Source organism: Ruditapes philippinarum, unplaced genomic scaffold (assembly GCF_026571515.1).
Source record: "Ruditapes philippinarum isolate M1 unplaced genomic scaffold, ASM2657151v2 ctg3358_1_1_1_1, whole genome shotgun sequence".
Classification (NCBI taxonomy): Eukaryota; Metazoa; Mollusca; class Bivalvia; order Venerida; family Veneridae; genus Ruditapes; species Ruditapes philippinarum.
Genome location: NW_026865359.1, coordinates 13,214 through 31,859, shown reverse-complemented (window position 1 = coordinate 31,859; position 18,646 = coordinate 13,214). Strand labels below are relative to the sequence as shown.

Here is an 18,646-nt window from a genome sequence, read left to right as displayed (position 1 = left end):
TCATTGACGATGAAATAAATACAAATTTGGGCACTTTAGGAAACAAAATTCCTAGTGTTGAACACACTGTTTATGATAGTCTGAATGTCGAAGATTTTCGTAATGCTTGCAAACGTGTGGAAGATTCTGTCTGTGATAAAGAGTGTGCCAAATGTAGCCGAACCTGACAAAGCAAATAAGGGTTCTCATAAGTCTGATAACAAAGTAGTCAAATCTGAAATGGAATAAATCTTACGCGGTCCAGAGTACTTGTTCTACTACTGGCCTAAATATGTATTAATAAGAAGTTATAAAATGTTAATTTTAAGGTCATGTAGATCAGATGTTTTATCACTCTATGCATATTACATTAATTTATTTCTTCATAGAAATGTAAGTGCGATGTATTTGAATATGAATATGATTTTTAATTTTTTTAAACTTTAGATTTAAATCACGACCTTTTTATTTTGTTAAGACCTTATATTAATGACATTTTAGTATATTTATAGCACAAACTTGTGATACATTTCCAAATAGTACATTTAAATTTGAAGATACAACGCCAATGGTGTATATAACAATGTATAGTTGGATGAATATGCTAAAGTTAAGTTTTATAAAAATTTTATATAAACAGTAAACCGGAAACTATAAGAGACCAAGATTAAAAATCATAAGTTTTACAGAACTGTAACAAATAGAAAGAAGATACACTTTATTTATGCATCCAACGATGATGTGAAATGTAAAGCTGTAAAGTATTGGTCCAGAGTATTAAAGTGTTTGATGAGTTGATTTTGCATAACAATTTTGTTAGGCTGAAATACTGCTAAATTGAAAAAAAGACCTCGCTTAATAAAATTCAAGGGGTATTCTTGATTATTTCTTATCATGTTTTCTGTGTTTGACTAGAGTTATAACGTGCTGTGGTTGAAGTCTTATTTAAATGCAGGTACTTTCTAAATCATAATAGAAAACAAAAGTAAAGGCAAGATTTTTGCTTGTTTAGATTTTTATTTGAATGTCAATTTATAAATATTGATGACATGCATATCCAAAATATAGTTAAAAATATAAATGATTTTAAATCGAAATAATATGCTCGTTTTACATATTCTGTTACAAAACCGCTATTAAATTTTTAATCTATTGTTGGATAATCTTACGTTAATATAAACATTTTATGTATATGTTACAATTTATCATTTATCATTTATACTCGTTTAATGGGTATTTTACGATAATCTGTGCTCTGTGTTTTATCAAATGTTAAGATAACATGTGTAACGCTCTGCAATACAATTGTAATACACAAAACTTCTTTGGTTAATTTATGAATAACCCGCTTATATGTTCACTCTGTAAAACTACCCATTCATGAGCTTGTGATAACATAAACACAGAGACTATGTGCCATGTATATCTGTATGCTATACTAAAAAAGTGAAATATATTTCAAAACATGATGCTTACAATACACACACTAAGATAAATTCAATACAGGTTGTAGAGAAATTCATTGTCATAACATCAATATACTTAGAGTGATTAAAAAAACGTCTCTCGAAAATTGTACCCTAACCCGTGAACTTGAATAGTATTACTGAAAATAAACTGGTTTTATTCTGGATTATAAAATAAGCATTATTTTATAGTTTGAACATAAGTTTATTGAAGTATAAAGTCATCTATTATTATTAAACAAACTTATAAAGTTATACATTTTTCATTTAATTGGGAATATTAGCTTAAATCTATTTACATTAAGATACAAAGTTTATTACTCGCTTTCTGTGTGAGATAACGTCAAAAATGAATTAATATGTACAAACATTTACTTCACAAAAACAATGTCAAACAGCTTTTTAAAATGTAAATCTAATTTACATCTTTAAACAGTTACTCAGTTTAATAGTCTGTATTATCACTTGATAATAATTATCATTTATTTCATAAAATAGGTACATACGCCTTTTTATGAATATTAAGTATTAATAAATGAATATCACTTATTAATAAGTATTTACAAAATGAATACATGCATAAACAATAAGTAATAGAAAGAGCACCGAAACACGAGGCTATCTGATTTGTACGAGGGGGCGTAGCCCCCGAGTATTAATCAGATTGCCGAGTGTTTTGATGTTCTTTCTCTTTTGTATCATAGTCAAACATAAAAGCACGTTCCCTGTTGTCACAATATGAAACCCCGGCAAAAAAGAACCAATGAACGAACATCTGAATATGACATTTCTGTCGCTTTCACTTTCTCTGCCGTCACAATATGTAAACCCCACCAAAAATGAGCCAATCAATGGGCATGCTCTGGAGTGCGGGTAACTAATACCCGCAATCCAGTTAACGCACTGTGCATGTATATGTATACGATTTAACCCTGACACATTTTCAACAGAAAGGTCTCCAAACTATGATACAAGTACAGTTATAAAGTATTTGGATGATGAAAATTGGAAATACAATTGTTAAACAACAAAACATAGTATGATATTTATAAAAACAACATGTACATAATTAATGTAGACTACATATTTACATGTTTAGTGAGACGTAGATATGAAAATTACATTACTTTTAACAAATTATTTTTTATAATAAATGAAGAAAGTCACCTGGAATTATCAAATAAACAGATTATCCAAATTTTACAGTTTGAACATACGTTTATTGAAGTAAGAATTCATCTGAACCTCATAAATGGTTCCTTGTCTTTTGTTAGCCACATATTTCTATGGCAACACATTGCATAATAATACTCATTTTCTGTTTGAAACTGTATTAAATTAATTGAAATATTTCGTTTAAACCAACAGCTAAAATGATTTCAGCTTTGGGATTGGATAACAGCTGATTAGTTATCAAACAATTCAAAAGTTTACAAAAGAGTTCCAGGATATGTAATTGTAAGTAAGTAGGTTTTGACATCTAGAGTATTTAAAAGCTTTATGTCAATAGTAATCTACTTTAACATCAATATTCAAGTCCCAAGTATGTGTTTTTAATATGAAATGTTTCGAAGAAAAAACAAAAGGGCCATGATGGCCTTAAAATCGCTCACCTGTTTATAAAACTCTCCATGACAAGGAACATATATTAGTATTATTGTAATCTATAAACAAAAGCAGAATATAAAATCTAAAACTGATATCACAAAGTTCATATTTGTATCTGAATTAGTGCATGTGTAAAAAGATTACTGGTTACCATTACTTAGGGAAAGAACTTTTAGAAAGAAGGGCTTTTATTTGAACATTCTTTGTAGACACCCACTAGAAGATGTTTCATGCCAAATGTCTAAGCTCTGGCTCTTTGGGTGTTTTAAAAGGATTTTCTCCATGAAAATCTAGACACTCACTAGAAAATGTACCATGTTTAATATCTAAGCTCTAGCTCTCTGGTTTTTTTTTAAATATTTTTTTTTACTATAGACTTTTTACAGTACGATTTTTCTATAGCAACGTATGTTGCATTTTAGCGCATGCGCATTCTGCGTAGGGCCAAAGCTCAATAAAGATATAATACATTCTAGTGTACTTTAAGGCTTTAAAAGGCGTGATTTCAAGTTATGTCACCCAGATAAAAGAAATTTTGGGAATGAATAGAGGTGGTAAGTACTTAAAACGTGAATTGATATGTTATAACAGATACACAAAATTAGCGGGACTTGTAATTCAACGACCAAAAGTCCTCTATTCAAGGTATCATTAGGTGACTTTTTCATCAGTAATTTAAATTAAAACAGCAGGGTGTTAAAGATCACATATTATTACCCATGTATAAAATATAATATATTCCTTTGAAAGTGGATTGGCAAGGCGGTAAGTGTCAAACAAGTTGGCTCGTGACCGGTTTGTTATTTGCCAGCTAGTTTATCATTCAACCGGGTCGTTTTAGTAACATGACATATTAATTTCTTAAAACTATGAAAATGATTAATCGTAATTTAAGTAACTTTCATTTATACCATCTCATCAATTTTTATTGATTTTGTGATGTGACAAATAGTGTCCGTGACGTGCATCTTCCATGTGTTACAAGGAACCGGACAAAATGTGTGTTATTCCACCACTCATCTTAACTTCTCAAGAGTTTAAAAATTATTTGAATATATATGTGACTTAAAATTTTTTGTTTGGAATCTCAGTCAAGTCGGATAAAGGATTAAATTAGCTAAATTGAAAACTAAAACCCATTATAAACACGTGTACTGACTTTTTTTCAGATTGATAATTAACCTCGATTTTTTAAATGTTATATATTATATGTTATAATAAAATAGTTTTTATATGTTGACGATTTCAACAACAATTAAATTGACTTCCTTATTTGCTTATGTGCTAATATATATATTTCAACATTTTTTACAACAATAATTTCAATGTCAGGGTCGTGATCATAAGGGGGAATTCTTAAAAAAAATCGTCTTTCCGTACCCTTTTAGCCATATTGTCCATAAAGCTATGAAGACATTTTTTGTGTTCTGTTAAAAGCTATTTTATATGATTTTCTAATTTTTACCTTAAACTAACTCCGAATTGTCTATGAATTTATACTACATTTCTATGTAGGGCAAGGCTCTTTTGCCCTACGCAAATTGCGCATGCGCGAAAAACTACCACTTCCAGTCAATTTTTATAGCATCCGACCGCGTCGTAAAAAGGTCTATATACATATAAGGAAAAACAATCGCCTCCCCTGGGTCGGGCCAATTTTTGACCCAAGAGCTTTTATTTGAACAACATTGGTAGACACTCATTAAGAAAATGTTTCATGCTTAATATCTTAGCTCTAGCTCTTTGGGGTTTTTTAAAAGAATATTTTTCAAAAGTTTTTACATTAGACATATATGGACATTCAATGACCCCCGGGGCAGGACCAATTTTGACACCAGGGCTTTTATTTGAACAAACTTAGACACGCAAAGAAGATGTTTCATGCCAAATATCTAAGCTCTATCTCTTTGAGTTTTTTAAGGAAGATTTTTTAAGTTTTACAATTGACATATGGGAAAACCCATGACCTCCCAATGTGCGGGACTAATTTTGACCTCAGTGCTTTTATTTAAACAAACTTAGAAGACACTCACTAGAAGATGATTACTGCAAAATATCTATGCTCTAGCTCTTAAGGGTTTTTTTTTAAAAAGATTTTTTAAAGTTCTTTCCTTTCAGTTGCCATGGCAACCAGAATTCTATATGGAATTAAATTTTTTGAACAATTTTCAAAGTTGACCACCAGAGGAACATTCTTGTGAAATTTGAATGAAATTTGCTCAGTGGTTTATGAGGAGTTGTCGTTTAAAGTAAAATTTAATGGACGACGGACGGACAGATGCCGGACGAAAAGCGATGACAAAAGATCACCTTGTCTCTTTGTGACAGGTGAGCTCAAGAATTACGGTATGTAAAAAACATACTTTCAAAGAATTCATTAAGCAAGTTTTCTAGTATTATATTTGTAAACATAATTACTTGAAAAATTCCTTAAAAGATTGTGCAAGTACATATGAGGCATAACATCGTGAACAGGTAGACTTAATTTCATTTATTACGACAAGTAATATTATCAATTACTAAGTAATATACAATATGGAACATGAAATATAAGCTAAATATGAAATTATGAAAATCCAAATTGACATGTATACATAGAATATGAACAATATAAAAATTGTCTGCATTAAAGGGACTTCACTGAGGCTTTTTTGACATAACGGGACTAGAAATAATCTTTAGAGATTAATATTCCATTTGCTATGTGTAGATCAATAAATTTTGAATGTGTTAACTTCAGATCATTTTCTAGGATAATTATTCTAATTGAATATTATGAAAAAATGACCGTATACATCAATGTATACATCAATACTGCAACGTCTTTCACTCAAATCGAGCTATAATTTTCAATTAATTTCAGAGTATATTTTCTGAATTTCTTTTACATATCTCTTTTGACCAATGTAAGAAATTAAAGTCTGATGTTTTAGACCTAAGTGGAGTTCCTTAAATACAAACATTCAGGTATAATATGATCATTTATGACTGACCTGTCTGTAACGACAACTGACACAAATTACAACCATATTATTAAGGAACTAGAAGAAAATATATGTTTCTGGATTATAACTTATGTTAACCATATATATTTATCTAAAACAAACAAAAAGTAATTAAAAAAAATAAGTTAATATTTTTATAATTGCATGCTCTTTAAAAATAAACAAAGTGAAAACGTGCACAGAGACACTGACTCAAGGGTTAACATAAGCTAGAAGTGTTTATTATTATATCTAATTAAACATAAAATGTATCAATTTGGTTTGACAGCCTATAATATGCTTAATCCAGTTTTACACACAATTGGCTTGTCGAGTTAAACTGACGTTCTATTAATTTGAAAAGAAATCATAAAATATTTTTTATTTAACAGTTTTTCCTATAGCGTGTTTGAAAACGGAGACATTTTATTAATCTATAAAATTTGAGGAAATTAATATCATCTTTTTGTTAATGAATATGAATGAAGCAGGTGAGTACAGTGAAACTGCATAGACTGTCTATGTTTGGGAACAGAAATATACATGTTACAATTACATATTATCCGTTTACTCTAAGTAAATTGTACGAAATAATGCGTTCCCGGTAGCTGTTGAGAATATGATTAATCTGGAATTATCTTTGTCAAACACCATTTTATATTCATACATTTGTTGAAACTGGAAAATCTCTTCATTGTTTTTACATATTTCTGAGAGCACCATCAAGTCAGTGTTCACCTGTAAAATCTTGAAGTCCCCAGCCTGTTTTCCAAATACGAATACACTGTCCTCAGTAGCAGCACATATACACTCAGGTAGAAATCCTTCATTTCTTAAATATTTAAGTTGCTTAAGTCTGGGATCCTGACATATGATACAATTATTGCCAAAATCAGAATCCCAAGTACTGATGTACTTTTGTAATGAACATGGTAAAATATTGTCGGCAGCAATTTCCATGAGTTCTACTCTTCTCTTTATATTTAGATTTGTATCTAAAATTAATGATGCCCCATAAGTAAAACAGTTAATCTTATTCTTGAAGAAGGAAATATTTGTGCACTCAAACCCCACATCTATAGATTTGATGAATTGAAGACTTCCGCTTGATATTCTATACAATCTTAATTCTCTTTTCACAGACATCACCACATCCCCAGTATCAGTACAGCAGATATGTTTTGTAGTATACCAGTCTTCTTTTATATCCGTATTGTAGTAACATTGGTATTCAAAGTCTGAACTGATATGAATAATAACAGTTTTATATCTCTGAGATGTATAGATGGAATCATCTTTATTATCATTAACTGATGATACTTGTATTTTGGCTGAATAGAGAAATGACCCATCTGGATGTTGACAACATTCTTCCATCTCGTAAATTTCCACATTTTCAGGAGTTTTAATTGTATGCGTTTGGATCATCTTTACTCTGTTATAGGATGATGTGTTCGGACTGAAATATAATAATAATACATGAATAAAACAGTATTATTGACAAATGATGTCAAAATCTAATGCTTATACAAAACATGTTTACCTCCTGGAATTTCATCATCATGAAAGTGCTTATATATTAAAAAAATCACTTCCTAAAATATTAATGTGTATGTTCTAGACCTTTAAGAAAATATAATACAGGTATGTGTTTGTGTAGATGTACTTGAATAATGATACTAAATAAAGGGCAGAGGTTTTCCAGTGGTACGTTTGTTTATCTGTTATTCAAGTGAAAGTGATCTTAGATTCGAGCCCTATATCGTGTACATTTGTAATTACCGTATTTACTCATTAGCCAAATGAATGAAGCGTTACCGAAAGGGATTCATATTAATTTTTGAACGCTGTATATAATATAACACCATATATATAGAATCAAACAGACATGTTCTGCGTACAGGACTTTTATCAAGTCTTTTTTTAAAGGTGTAGACAATGTAGTAGTAAATAGGTTGTTTATTTAGAATACAATTGTTGCAGTTTTTAAACAGTGATATTTGACTGATCATTGTTCTACACTGAAATGAATAAACTGACAGTTTTTGGTCACATTGAACCATACATTTATCACAGAATATATTGTTAATTCAAATGCCTTTAAATTCACTGAAATTAAAATTATCCAAGATTTTTCTGAGGAATACGAGTTATATAAGAAGATAATAATCATGATAATAAATAGAACTTTCTTATAATGTTTGGTTTTTCATAACAACCTCTTACTATTACACTTTTTTCTTAAACTTATTTCATCTTCCCAATATACAACATCATTACACCTTAATACAACTTGGCATGATCAAATTTACCTATTTAAGATATAAAGCATACAACACATATGGACTCAGCATTAAAGTCACAATTCACTTAGTCTACAAACATGTTAAACGCTAACTGTGGGGGTGGGGGCACAATGACTCTATGTAGTCCGATGTATTGTGTGCTATTTTATATCTTACACCACCTGCACTTTTCCCTTTTGGATATAGAAGGACCAAAAGTGCGTGTAAATTTGCAATAAAATTACCGTTGATGATCTCTATTTTGATATGTGACGAAACCATTAAAATGTGACGCGCTGAAATAAATCAGACGCACCTTGATATAAGGTGGGCAGAAGTTTTTGTTGATGTGTGGTAGAACCGAAATGATATAACCCAAGCGCAATTATTCATCGCTTATAATCTAGAATTCGTAATAATGCACAGTTATAATGTGCGTTCAGTGGAATTCTATTCAAGACTTAACACCGTACGCGGTATTTCGATCTTGACTCAAATAGCGCCAAGATAAACGTGGTACTGTAACGCCATCCAAGAGCTTTATCAGTTAAGAATAAAGCTCTAAGGAGTTTTTTCACAATATAACATTAAAAAAATGATGCTTGTGTTGATCAATAGAGCTCCCCGTCATGAACTTTGTTAAATCAATGTTGTCGTCATCATCATATTCATCACTATTATCATCATCAAAATCATCACCTAATCCATCATCGTCATCAACATCATCATCAATAAAAACAGCATCACGTCCATCATTATTCAAATCATGATGAATATTGTCATTATCATCATCATTCATCATAATATGCCCCTTCCTTATAAAATAATCATGATGCCTATTAATATCGAAATGATTATAACCTTAATATTCATCACTTTAAAATCAGTACCACGCTCATTGTCATCAAAATTGTTATCACAACCATACTCTTCATCGAAACCATAATTACCATTGCCTCCGTAATCATCATTTCTGCCATTTTATCGTCATTAAAATATTATCATTATCTTCTTCAACATCATAATCAGGATATTAATAATGCAGAGTCATTCACACCTGCATACCAACATTATCATCATTAATCATTACACTGATCATCAGCATTAGATCATTATAACTCCTATCATTATCATCAAGATCATAATTATCATCTCTTTCATCATCATAATCATAACTACCATTTTATATCTATTATTATCATCACATTATGGATTTTTTTATTATCTTATCATAATCAGCTTGGTTTGATCACTGTCAACAGCATCATAATTATTTTTTATGGTAAATGATATGAAGTCCGATGTCTATTTTCTTATATTTTTTAATATAAATAACAGGGAAGGAAATTGTTGATCTCATTCATGTTTTGGATATATTTATATTTGTTTTTTTTTACTATAACATTAATAAACATGTAATAAATTCGTGTAACTTGATAAAGCTGTATGCCTCTAGATGACCAAAAATATTTCAAGAAAGTCGAACTAGAGGAAAATGGGCCTTTTTGCCATTTTATGGCATTTTTTGGTTATTTATTTGAATCATAATTTGTTTTTGTTTTGCTCACTGTACAATATTTTACCTTAAATACATTTTCAAAATATTCAAGAAGATAAGCATGAATCTGGAGGCATGATGCTTTAAATATAGTGCCTAAACGAGCCTTCTTTCTGTTATACAAAGAAAGATACAAGTTGAAGTATACATTGATTGTAAGTAAAAGATGCTTGTTATCGCAAGTCAGGGTACATATTGAATTGTATAGACTCGAAAGATATGAAAAAATGATTTTATTTATCCATTTTGTTAAATTTGAGACATCCTTATTAATTCGAATGTGAAAAAGCTATATGGTTATAGATAGAGCAATGAGCTTAAATTTACAACGGCTTGTCCCTGTTGGTATTGAACCAACACAGCTACCAGAGAGGTACGAGGGTTGTTCAAAAAGTAATAGGACTAAGAGTCTTGCATCTTCATATTCAATTCTATTTAGAATATTTTTATATGTAACAGCGATCGAATTAATCGTGTTTCTTCAAATTTAAGCCATAAAATACTGAATTCTTGTGCCTTTTACGCCTTGTTCCCCGTTGTTATCAAATTTAAAACCATGGTCAACAACGCAAAACCCGGCGCAGCACATAAAAACGTTATTGAAGCTTATTTTGGAACTTCTATTTTATTATATTTAATTTATTTTCTTTTTTTCCCCATTATTCCCACCAACACAATTATTTACATTTAAGTTGACATTATGCCCAAACTTGACGTCATTCAGACATGAAATGGCTAAATCATCAAGTTTTGAACAGCAGTGGTCATAACGTTTAAATGAGAAATTTGACGTTCGTTAAAAAAAACTGAAAATGTGTGCGATCAGTTAACTTGCCAACAAATTGGCGATACTCCTTTAGATACCCCATTATGAAAACATAAAATTAACACAGTACAATTAATCGGCTATCAGGATACTCGTTCCCAGCTTTCCGCAAGCAATTCAAAAACTGCACATACGAAATCACAAACCCCAGGAAAAAGGATGAGAATGATAGCGGGAAATTGAACGGGATGTTAGTGACGTCAAATGCAAAAAGCGCTACAAAATGATCGACGGTAAACAGTCACGAAATTGTCCGGCATGTTTGATTTCTGCATTCAGATCTGCCCAAATGTTTTGTTTCAAACAAAATTCTATTTCATTAAACTAGATATATGTTTATCAGTATTTAATATGTAATAATGATTAACGGTAATTATTAATATTTTTCCCCGTTTTCTTTTAAAAATGATATGCTGTTCCTAGTAGGAAAATATTACTTTTTCAGTTTGATAACTATTTTTATTTACTTACATAATCATATTGTTTTAATAACGTACGATGATATGTGTAAAAATAATTATATTAATCGCTTTTTTATTAGCATGCATAAGTTCATGGCTGCTTAATCTATATCGATTACTATTAGATACAAGAATACGAGAAAAAAGCGGGAGAGTGGCCGGCTTTCGGGCTTTTTTTTTATCGGAGAGTGAACAAGAATGTATCGTTTTCTTTCTCGCTTCATTCTCCACATTATGAGGTCTGGTCAAAGTTACATGATTTAGACTCCTAGAACACTAGGGAGAATTCTTTTCAGAAGGGATGACGCTTGATACATTTTGTTTTTATTTTACCACGTCATAAACGTCATCTATTGTGCTGTTAGCGTGCGCCGGGTCGCGTACCCCTTGTTTTTTGAAATTTTCACAGACTCGTTATTTCTAAACATATTTCATTGATTTTTTCACTGTAGATAGAGGATATGTTCCGATATTATTATCTTGTAAAATTGTGCACGTAAATTAAAAAATGTGAACAGTAGAACTGCAGTCCTATTACTTTTTGAACCACCCTCGTAACCACCCGGCAACGGTGCCACTTATATCAGAAAGAATATTTTCAAACCTTTCGAATTCACGGTGATGGTGTTGTAATGATGGTACTTATGAGGATTTCACAGATGATTTTGTTGATGATGTACTTATGATGATAAAGATAGATAATATATCAATACTTATGATGATGTTCTGATGATAATGATAATGATGATGTTCTATTGATTATGACGATGTCGACTACGATTCTGATGATGATGATGATGATGCCTGTTTATTATGATGTTGTACTGTCAAAGATGATGTTCTAACAATGGTGTACTGATGATAATATATAAAAAAGAAGAAGAAGAAGAAGTAGAAGAAGGTGAAGAAGGAGTGGAAGAAAAGATGATGATGACAATGACGATAATCAGTAAAATGATTTGTGGGAAGCTATATTCGCTGCAATTCTAGTTTGATGTTAACTGATAATGCTCTCAGGAGAGCTATATTCGTTGAGAGCAATATGTGGCGAAGAGATAACCTTCAAACGCCACCCTTATATATAATAATTCTTCTTTATACGCATTTGCTGAATATTAACCATTGAAATATAATATTCAAAGAGCTATGACTATTTAAATTTGGTTAATTTAATAAGGTCGAAAAAAACTATTGCGGCATTGATCAGCTGGAAGTTAAAGTATTGCGGAAAAAGAACAGCTTGTTTCAGCTTGATATAAAGTCAAAACAATTACATCAAGCTCATTTGCCCTAAAATTCAAAAGCTTCAATTCTGCATTTATTGAACTTGTCGAATTCAATATTACGGTCACCTTTGGCTTTAAATTTGTAAACATGCTGCCATAACAGACCAGAATGTAAGACCCGACGGGACCTATTTACAGCGGTAAAGTGACTTTGTCATATTTCTACCAAACAGTTACCAGGGAGCCGGATATTTTAACATATAACGTCATCCAGTGTTTACTTGTATGTTGTTTACCTGCACTTCAGTTACCGCACTCACTGTCTGTCGGGAATATAAAAAGAGTATGCTTGTTGATAGGCTCATTTTTTGGGGGTTTACTTATCGTGTCGATAAGGAAAGGGAAAATGATAGAAAAGTAAAATTCAGATGCTCGTACATAAGTTACTTTTCATATTGTGAAAACAGAGAACGTGTCTTTATTTTGCCTATGAAACAAAAGAGAAAGATCATCAAAACACTGTGCAATCTGACAAATCATAAATCCGCCACAATATCTACATAACCATTATCATCATCTTATCAGCATCATCATCATCATTTTCATGATAATCATCAGCATGATCATCATCATCAGCAGCAGCATCACCATATTTAAATAAACAATATTATTGAAAACGGCCTTATTTAATTAAAAAGCACATCGTATGTTCATTTTTATATTTTTGGGTAAGTGACAAAAACGTTTTGATGAGCAAAGAAAAACTCAATCCAACCGAATATGGCACATTTTATGTTGAATTTTTTGTTTGTTCCATTTTCGGCTGAAGAGTGTGCTTTATCCGACTGAATATGTCACACATATAGAAATTTAAGTAAAAGTCTATTCATATTCATACATCAGTCGTATGCTTATGTCTTTTTTTGATGTTTCGATGTAAAATCAAAATATATTTTACCTGGGACAATTATAACCTTATTTGTCCCATATTTTACTTACCCACACAAAATAACAATAGATAATAAAAACAAGTTATGATTATAAAAATTCTGCTTGTTACACAATAACATTTATCCTAAAACAAACACTTGACAATTAAGTATCAACTGGAATAGAAAAAAACGAACAAAAGAGCACTAACCTTTTTCCAGCATACACTACAGAATTACCATCTGAAAACATATTTGAGATCGTATTTTTTCCTTTATGCAAACAAGAATAAGATCTTTTTTAAATACATTTATATGTAAATATATATCTTAAGCCAGCAAACGTAAATAAATGAATAATTACCAAAATTTAAGATTCAATATTGAAACAAATATTCGGAAAATTTAAGATTAAATATACTGATAGATGGAACATTTCATACGAACCTGTCGATGACTCTGTCTTGATTTCAACAAAACAATCTTTCGGTAATTCAATGACAGTTTCCAGCATTGGGTGCTTCGAATCGTGAACGCATGAACTCAACCGGTCTTTTAGACATGTGATAATCACGTTTAGTTTGCCATCTTTGACTGCCGAGTAGAGCATATCAAACTTCCGCAACCACTTTTGAATAACGGACATTTCGAACATGTACTTTCCTCCAAGATCTTCGATGATCACAACACAGGTGACACCGAATCTAATACAACTGAGATCACCCGGTTCTGTTAGTATGAGATAATGACCATCTTGATATGACGACAGTAGGGAGAGAGCAAGCGTCGTTTTTCCACTGCCACGTGGACCGGAAATGACGATTACCTTCTTGGAGCGGAATTCTTCCAATGCGTTTTCCAAAAAGTGTTTATCTGCCATCTTTGCTCTATGATGTTTATTGTAGGCAATTGATTGAACTGCAAGAAGGAAAAAACGAACATTCTTCTAAGATGACTAAGTACCAGAGTTAACTATTCTTATAGGTGTTTGACTATACTATTTCTAACATAAATGAAAAATCCATAATTGTGCAACACAATATTGATGCTATGATAATAAGTTATATATGCTTGCTTCTTTTCATCTAATAAAAATTCTGAATTTTACATACCAAGTAAGTTTTTGTAGTGTGGATCTGCTTCAACCTGTGACATACTGCTTTCTACTAAAAAACGAAATAAATAATATCGTATCATATAATTGAATCAGTAGCTCGTTCTTATCCTACACCGAACGTATATTTCAAATGGTAGGATTAGGACCATGTATTCTAAAGGATTATGTCAAGTATCTAGATCTTGATGTTTATAAAAGGAAGTGACACACCTAACAAATAGCTGACTTACTACAAATGAGTGAAATATTTTGTCATAAATAGTAATAAATAATCAGACACAGAAGCCTTTAAAACATGGTTATATTTGTAAACAATAAAATGAATTAGCGTAATTAAATAAATGTACCTTCAATAAGGTCCACAGGTGAGTCTTCAGTGGTTGGTTTGTAGACAACGATTGGTTGTTTCATCATATCATGTCTAAAATGACGTTTCCATTCTTCTAAAATTGATTGGTCCATTATTATGACAACATCTAGCACATCATCATTGTCCCTGGAGTCAGTTGTCTCTACAATATTGTCCGCAATTGAACGAAAGTCTTTTGCCTTCTGTAAATCAAATGTACCTTCGCCAAATGGGTGAAGGAATACAACTAACTCGGCATCTTCATTACCGATGTGGCGCCAGTCAGTGGGACTTGAACATAGGATGCTTTCTCCCGCTTCATAATCCTGGTTATCAATAGCAGAGAGTGCCGCTTGTAGATATAGACCTTTGCCGTATCCTGACACGACCACTAGGTGATTATCTTCGATTTCTTTAATGATTCTCGCAGTTTCTGGTGGAGGTGTAAAATCACTGTTAAGTTTCTTCCTCAGCAACGACGCAAAGTTTTCTATTTGAAAATATAATGTAGATTACACAAGAAAAATGTTTAAGCATTGTAAATCAATAATAAGAATCATATAAACATTATATTATTTATTATATATAAAATTCTTTAATAACGAGTATCAACATTTACTGTCAGACATTGTCTCAATGGTTTAAACGACCACCAAATTATAATGGCAGTTACTTTTTGACATAAAGTTTAAAATTCATATGAAGGCTTACCTCTCATTTTTTCAAGTATATGATCAACAGTTTTGAAGCGTTTCAAACTTTTACCTCCGGCTCGTGTTCGCTTGACAGTGGTTTTATTCAGTGTCTTCATGGTTTTGCCTGTATCTTGTTTTATTTCATCTATCTTTACCTTAAGGTTTTCTATTTTTGTTTCCAACTTAACGATTTTGCTCATGTACCACGACCTTAGCACATCTCCTAGATCTGTTAATATAGAACTTTCTACCTCTTTAATATCTTGTTCAATCTTGTCTGCATAGACTTGACCCTTAACAGATAATGCTAAGTTTACAATGTTCACACTAAGGTTTGTGTATATATTCTTAAAATCATGTTCTGTTATTTTACACGTACCTGCGATATGTTGGAGCTCATTTCTGATTGTCCTGATTTTTTCGATACACACAAGATCATTTTGGGCTAAGCTAAAAATGTTTTTCAACAGAGCTGTTAATAATGTCACATCCCATGCGCCGATATCTGTTTGACCTTGCCCAGCAGATGGAAATAACAAATCAAATTGATCCTTTCGTATAACACATTTCGGTTTTTGGGTAACTCTATTGATATCTTTTCTCCTGAACGCTAAATAAGCATCTAATGTAGTGTATGGTGTCTTGAGATTAGGGTCTCCGGCTGCCTGTTTCAGAAACAATTCCCGTAGAGGGCCAGGACATATATTTACCAAAATGGTAACTAGTCGATAATATTTGTCTGTCATTGTGTGCTGAAAAAAAAAAACAACAGCAAAAAACTAAAACAACAAATAGGAACTCTAATAAATCATGGATGAAGTTCGCTGCATACTGTGCAGAAAGCATTTATAATCAAACATGGGAATTTTATTTAAATTCAAATTCTTATTAGCAATCAAGAAAATCAAAATAGGTTGAAAATAAACCAAGGTAAAACCTAATTTTTAATGAAAATAAATGAAATATTCTTGCCAATTATTTAGAAATTCCCATTACCCATCACAGTCAACCTTAATATGTAAACTCACAAAATGTGTTTTCTAAGCTGATGTGAAACTTGTTAATCATATAGTTCATTTGAGATGTTTTAGATCAATAAATAAATAAATAAATAAATAAATAAATAAATCAATCAATCAATCAATCAATCATCAGCCAGCCAGCCGGCAAGCCCGTCCGTCAGTCCGTCAATCCATCCATCCATCCATCCATCAATCAATCAATCAGTCAATGGAGGAAGGAATAACCATCCCTGGTTTTATTGTCCTGAAATGACAATTTGGACTTAACAGTAGTGCATTGAAGGGTAAGTGTGCATTATTATCCGGGATTGGAAGTGTAAACAACTGTTTATAACTTAAGTCTTTATCGTCGTACACTACAAAGTCCGAACGGAATTCTTATGATGTTTTTTTTTATTGTGTTTATTTTCTCTTTTTTGTTATCTATTTTGTTTTTCTTTTGTATAATCATTTCAACATATTTTGTTCTTATGAATTTCTTTTTTGATTATACAGTATTCAATTAGGAATACTGGAACCACCCAAGTTGAAAAAGGCCAAATAGAAGAAACTAAAATTACCACATATCATGTATACACAACAATAATGTCGTGCCGAACGATCTTCAAGGATCGAAAATAACATCATTGATTAAATGTACGGGGAGACTTTTAACAGCCACCACACGGCACAAATAACACGGATGTGACAATGAAATAGAGAAATACAGAATCCCTAAAGAAAGCCCAACACGACAAGATTGTAAAATGTTGCAGGCTCGGTTTGATTGAGCCTGTTCATGGACGGTACTGGAAAGTGCAAGTTACCGTCCACGCCCCCTAGCACCGGCTTAAGCAAAATTCAACATTTAACAAGAAAATGGTGAAATTTTGAATATAGAAACATCCGCAGATGTGTTCATACGGCGGTTACAAACCAGTCTTGCTATAGTCGCAGCCATTCGGTAACATGTTGGTTCCTATTTCAAAGCGCGGTGCAATTGAATACGGCAAAGCTAGGAGCCATGCTTTAATTTGTCGAAACTTATTTTGTAAATGGAGTAAAACGGACATAGTTGTGATGTTTATTTCGCCTTTTGTGTTGTTTATATTGGTGTTGAAGTTTAAAATTGACCATCATCGTGGACATATTGAAACCGACTATGAACATGTATTGTCTCAATGATATATAGATAACGTTTTGGAACTAACTCAAATTTGGTAAGTTTCCTTTTTCGCATGCTTATCGTAATGTAAAAGGCCGTATCCAATGTAACAGGCAACAAATACCCTGGGTGCTTGCCAGCAGTTAAGTATCTGAAACGATTTGCGTTTGAACACAATATCTATGTAACGAATCAATCTAATTTTAGATGAAAGGTAAAAGCATATTAACTTTTTCTGAAGCTGCTTAACACATACACTATTTGTATTCCATTTAAAATGTTGTCGGAAAGATAAAATACCAAAATATCATTTAATTGTGATTTGTTTTGGTGGAGAGGAGGGCGTGGAAAAAAGAGGGTGTCTGTGAGTCTCATGCTTTTGTTTTATTTTGTCTGGTAGACGGATAGATATACAGTGGCTTTTGATCCTGAACATTGACATCCAATATATAAGATTCATCTTCCGATAACCTGTATTTACTTACAAGTAGCGCAATCAAGTTTGCTGCAACTTTTAGTACGTTTCTATGGTGTCCTAGGTGAAGCAGTTAAAATGTCGCCTGTTAAATGCATCATCGACTAACTATCTTGTTTTTATCTGGACTTCTCTAAGAAGAGGGAGAGCTACTTTGCTTGGTTAAGTATTTGCATCTCAAAAACTACTGAAGGAAATGAGTTGAAACTTCACACGCTTATTTGAGAGCATAAAATTCATTATAGGTCATTATCATCCAATGTCCATAACCCTTATGTTGATTTTGACAAAACTATGCCTTTTTTGACTAAGAAAAAGAAGCTGGCTGTACTAATAAAGTAATATTACCTAATTTACGTATAATACAGTTTTATCTCTAACTGAGCATGCTGTTGATCCTGATGATACTTTCAACCGAGGATTTGAATCATTCTTGTGTTGGTTCAAAAAAGTCCCGCATTGTTTTCTTTTACTTGTTATAAATGTCAAATCACGAATTTTTTTATTACGAGAAATTGCTGT

The 18,646-nt window shown here is 31.7% G+C and overlaps 1 protein-coding gene across 1 annotated transcript; it reads right to left on the bottom strand.

The window, feature by feature from the left end:
• Nucleotides 1-5,523: 5,523 nt before the first annotated feature.
• On the bottom strand, nucleotides 5,524-17,445 carry LOC132728746 (uncharacterized). The gene is made up of 7 exons (XM_060714417.1): nucleotides 17,422-17,445; nucleotides 15,500-16,235; nucleotides 14,787-15,278; nucleotides 14,435-14,488; nucleotides 13,770-14,240; nucleotides 13,535-13,565; nucleotides 5,524-7,496 (listed from the first exon to the last, which is right to left on the bottom strand). Exons 1-7 carry the CDS (start codon nucleotides 17,443-17,445, stop codon nucleotides 6,605-6,607), a joined length of 2,700 nt encoding a protein of 899 aa, XP_060570400.1. The 3' UTR covers nucleotides 5,524-6,604.
• Between the last annotated feature and the right edge of the window lie 1,201 nt (nucleotides 17,446-18,646).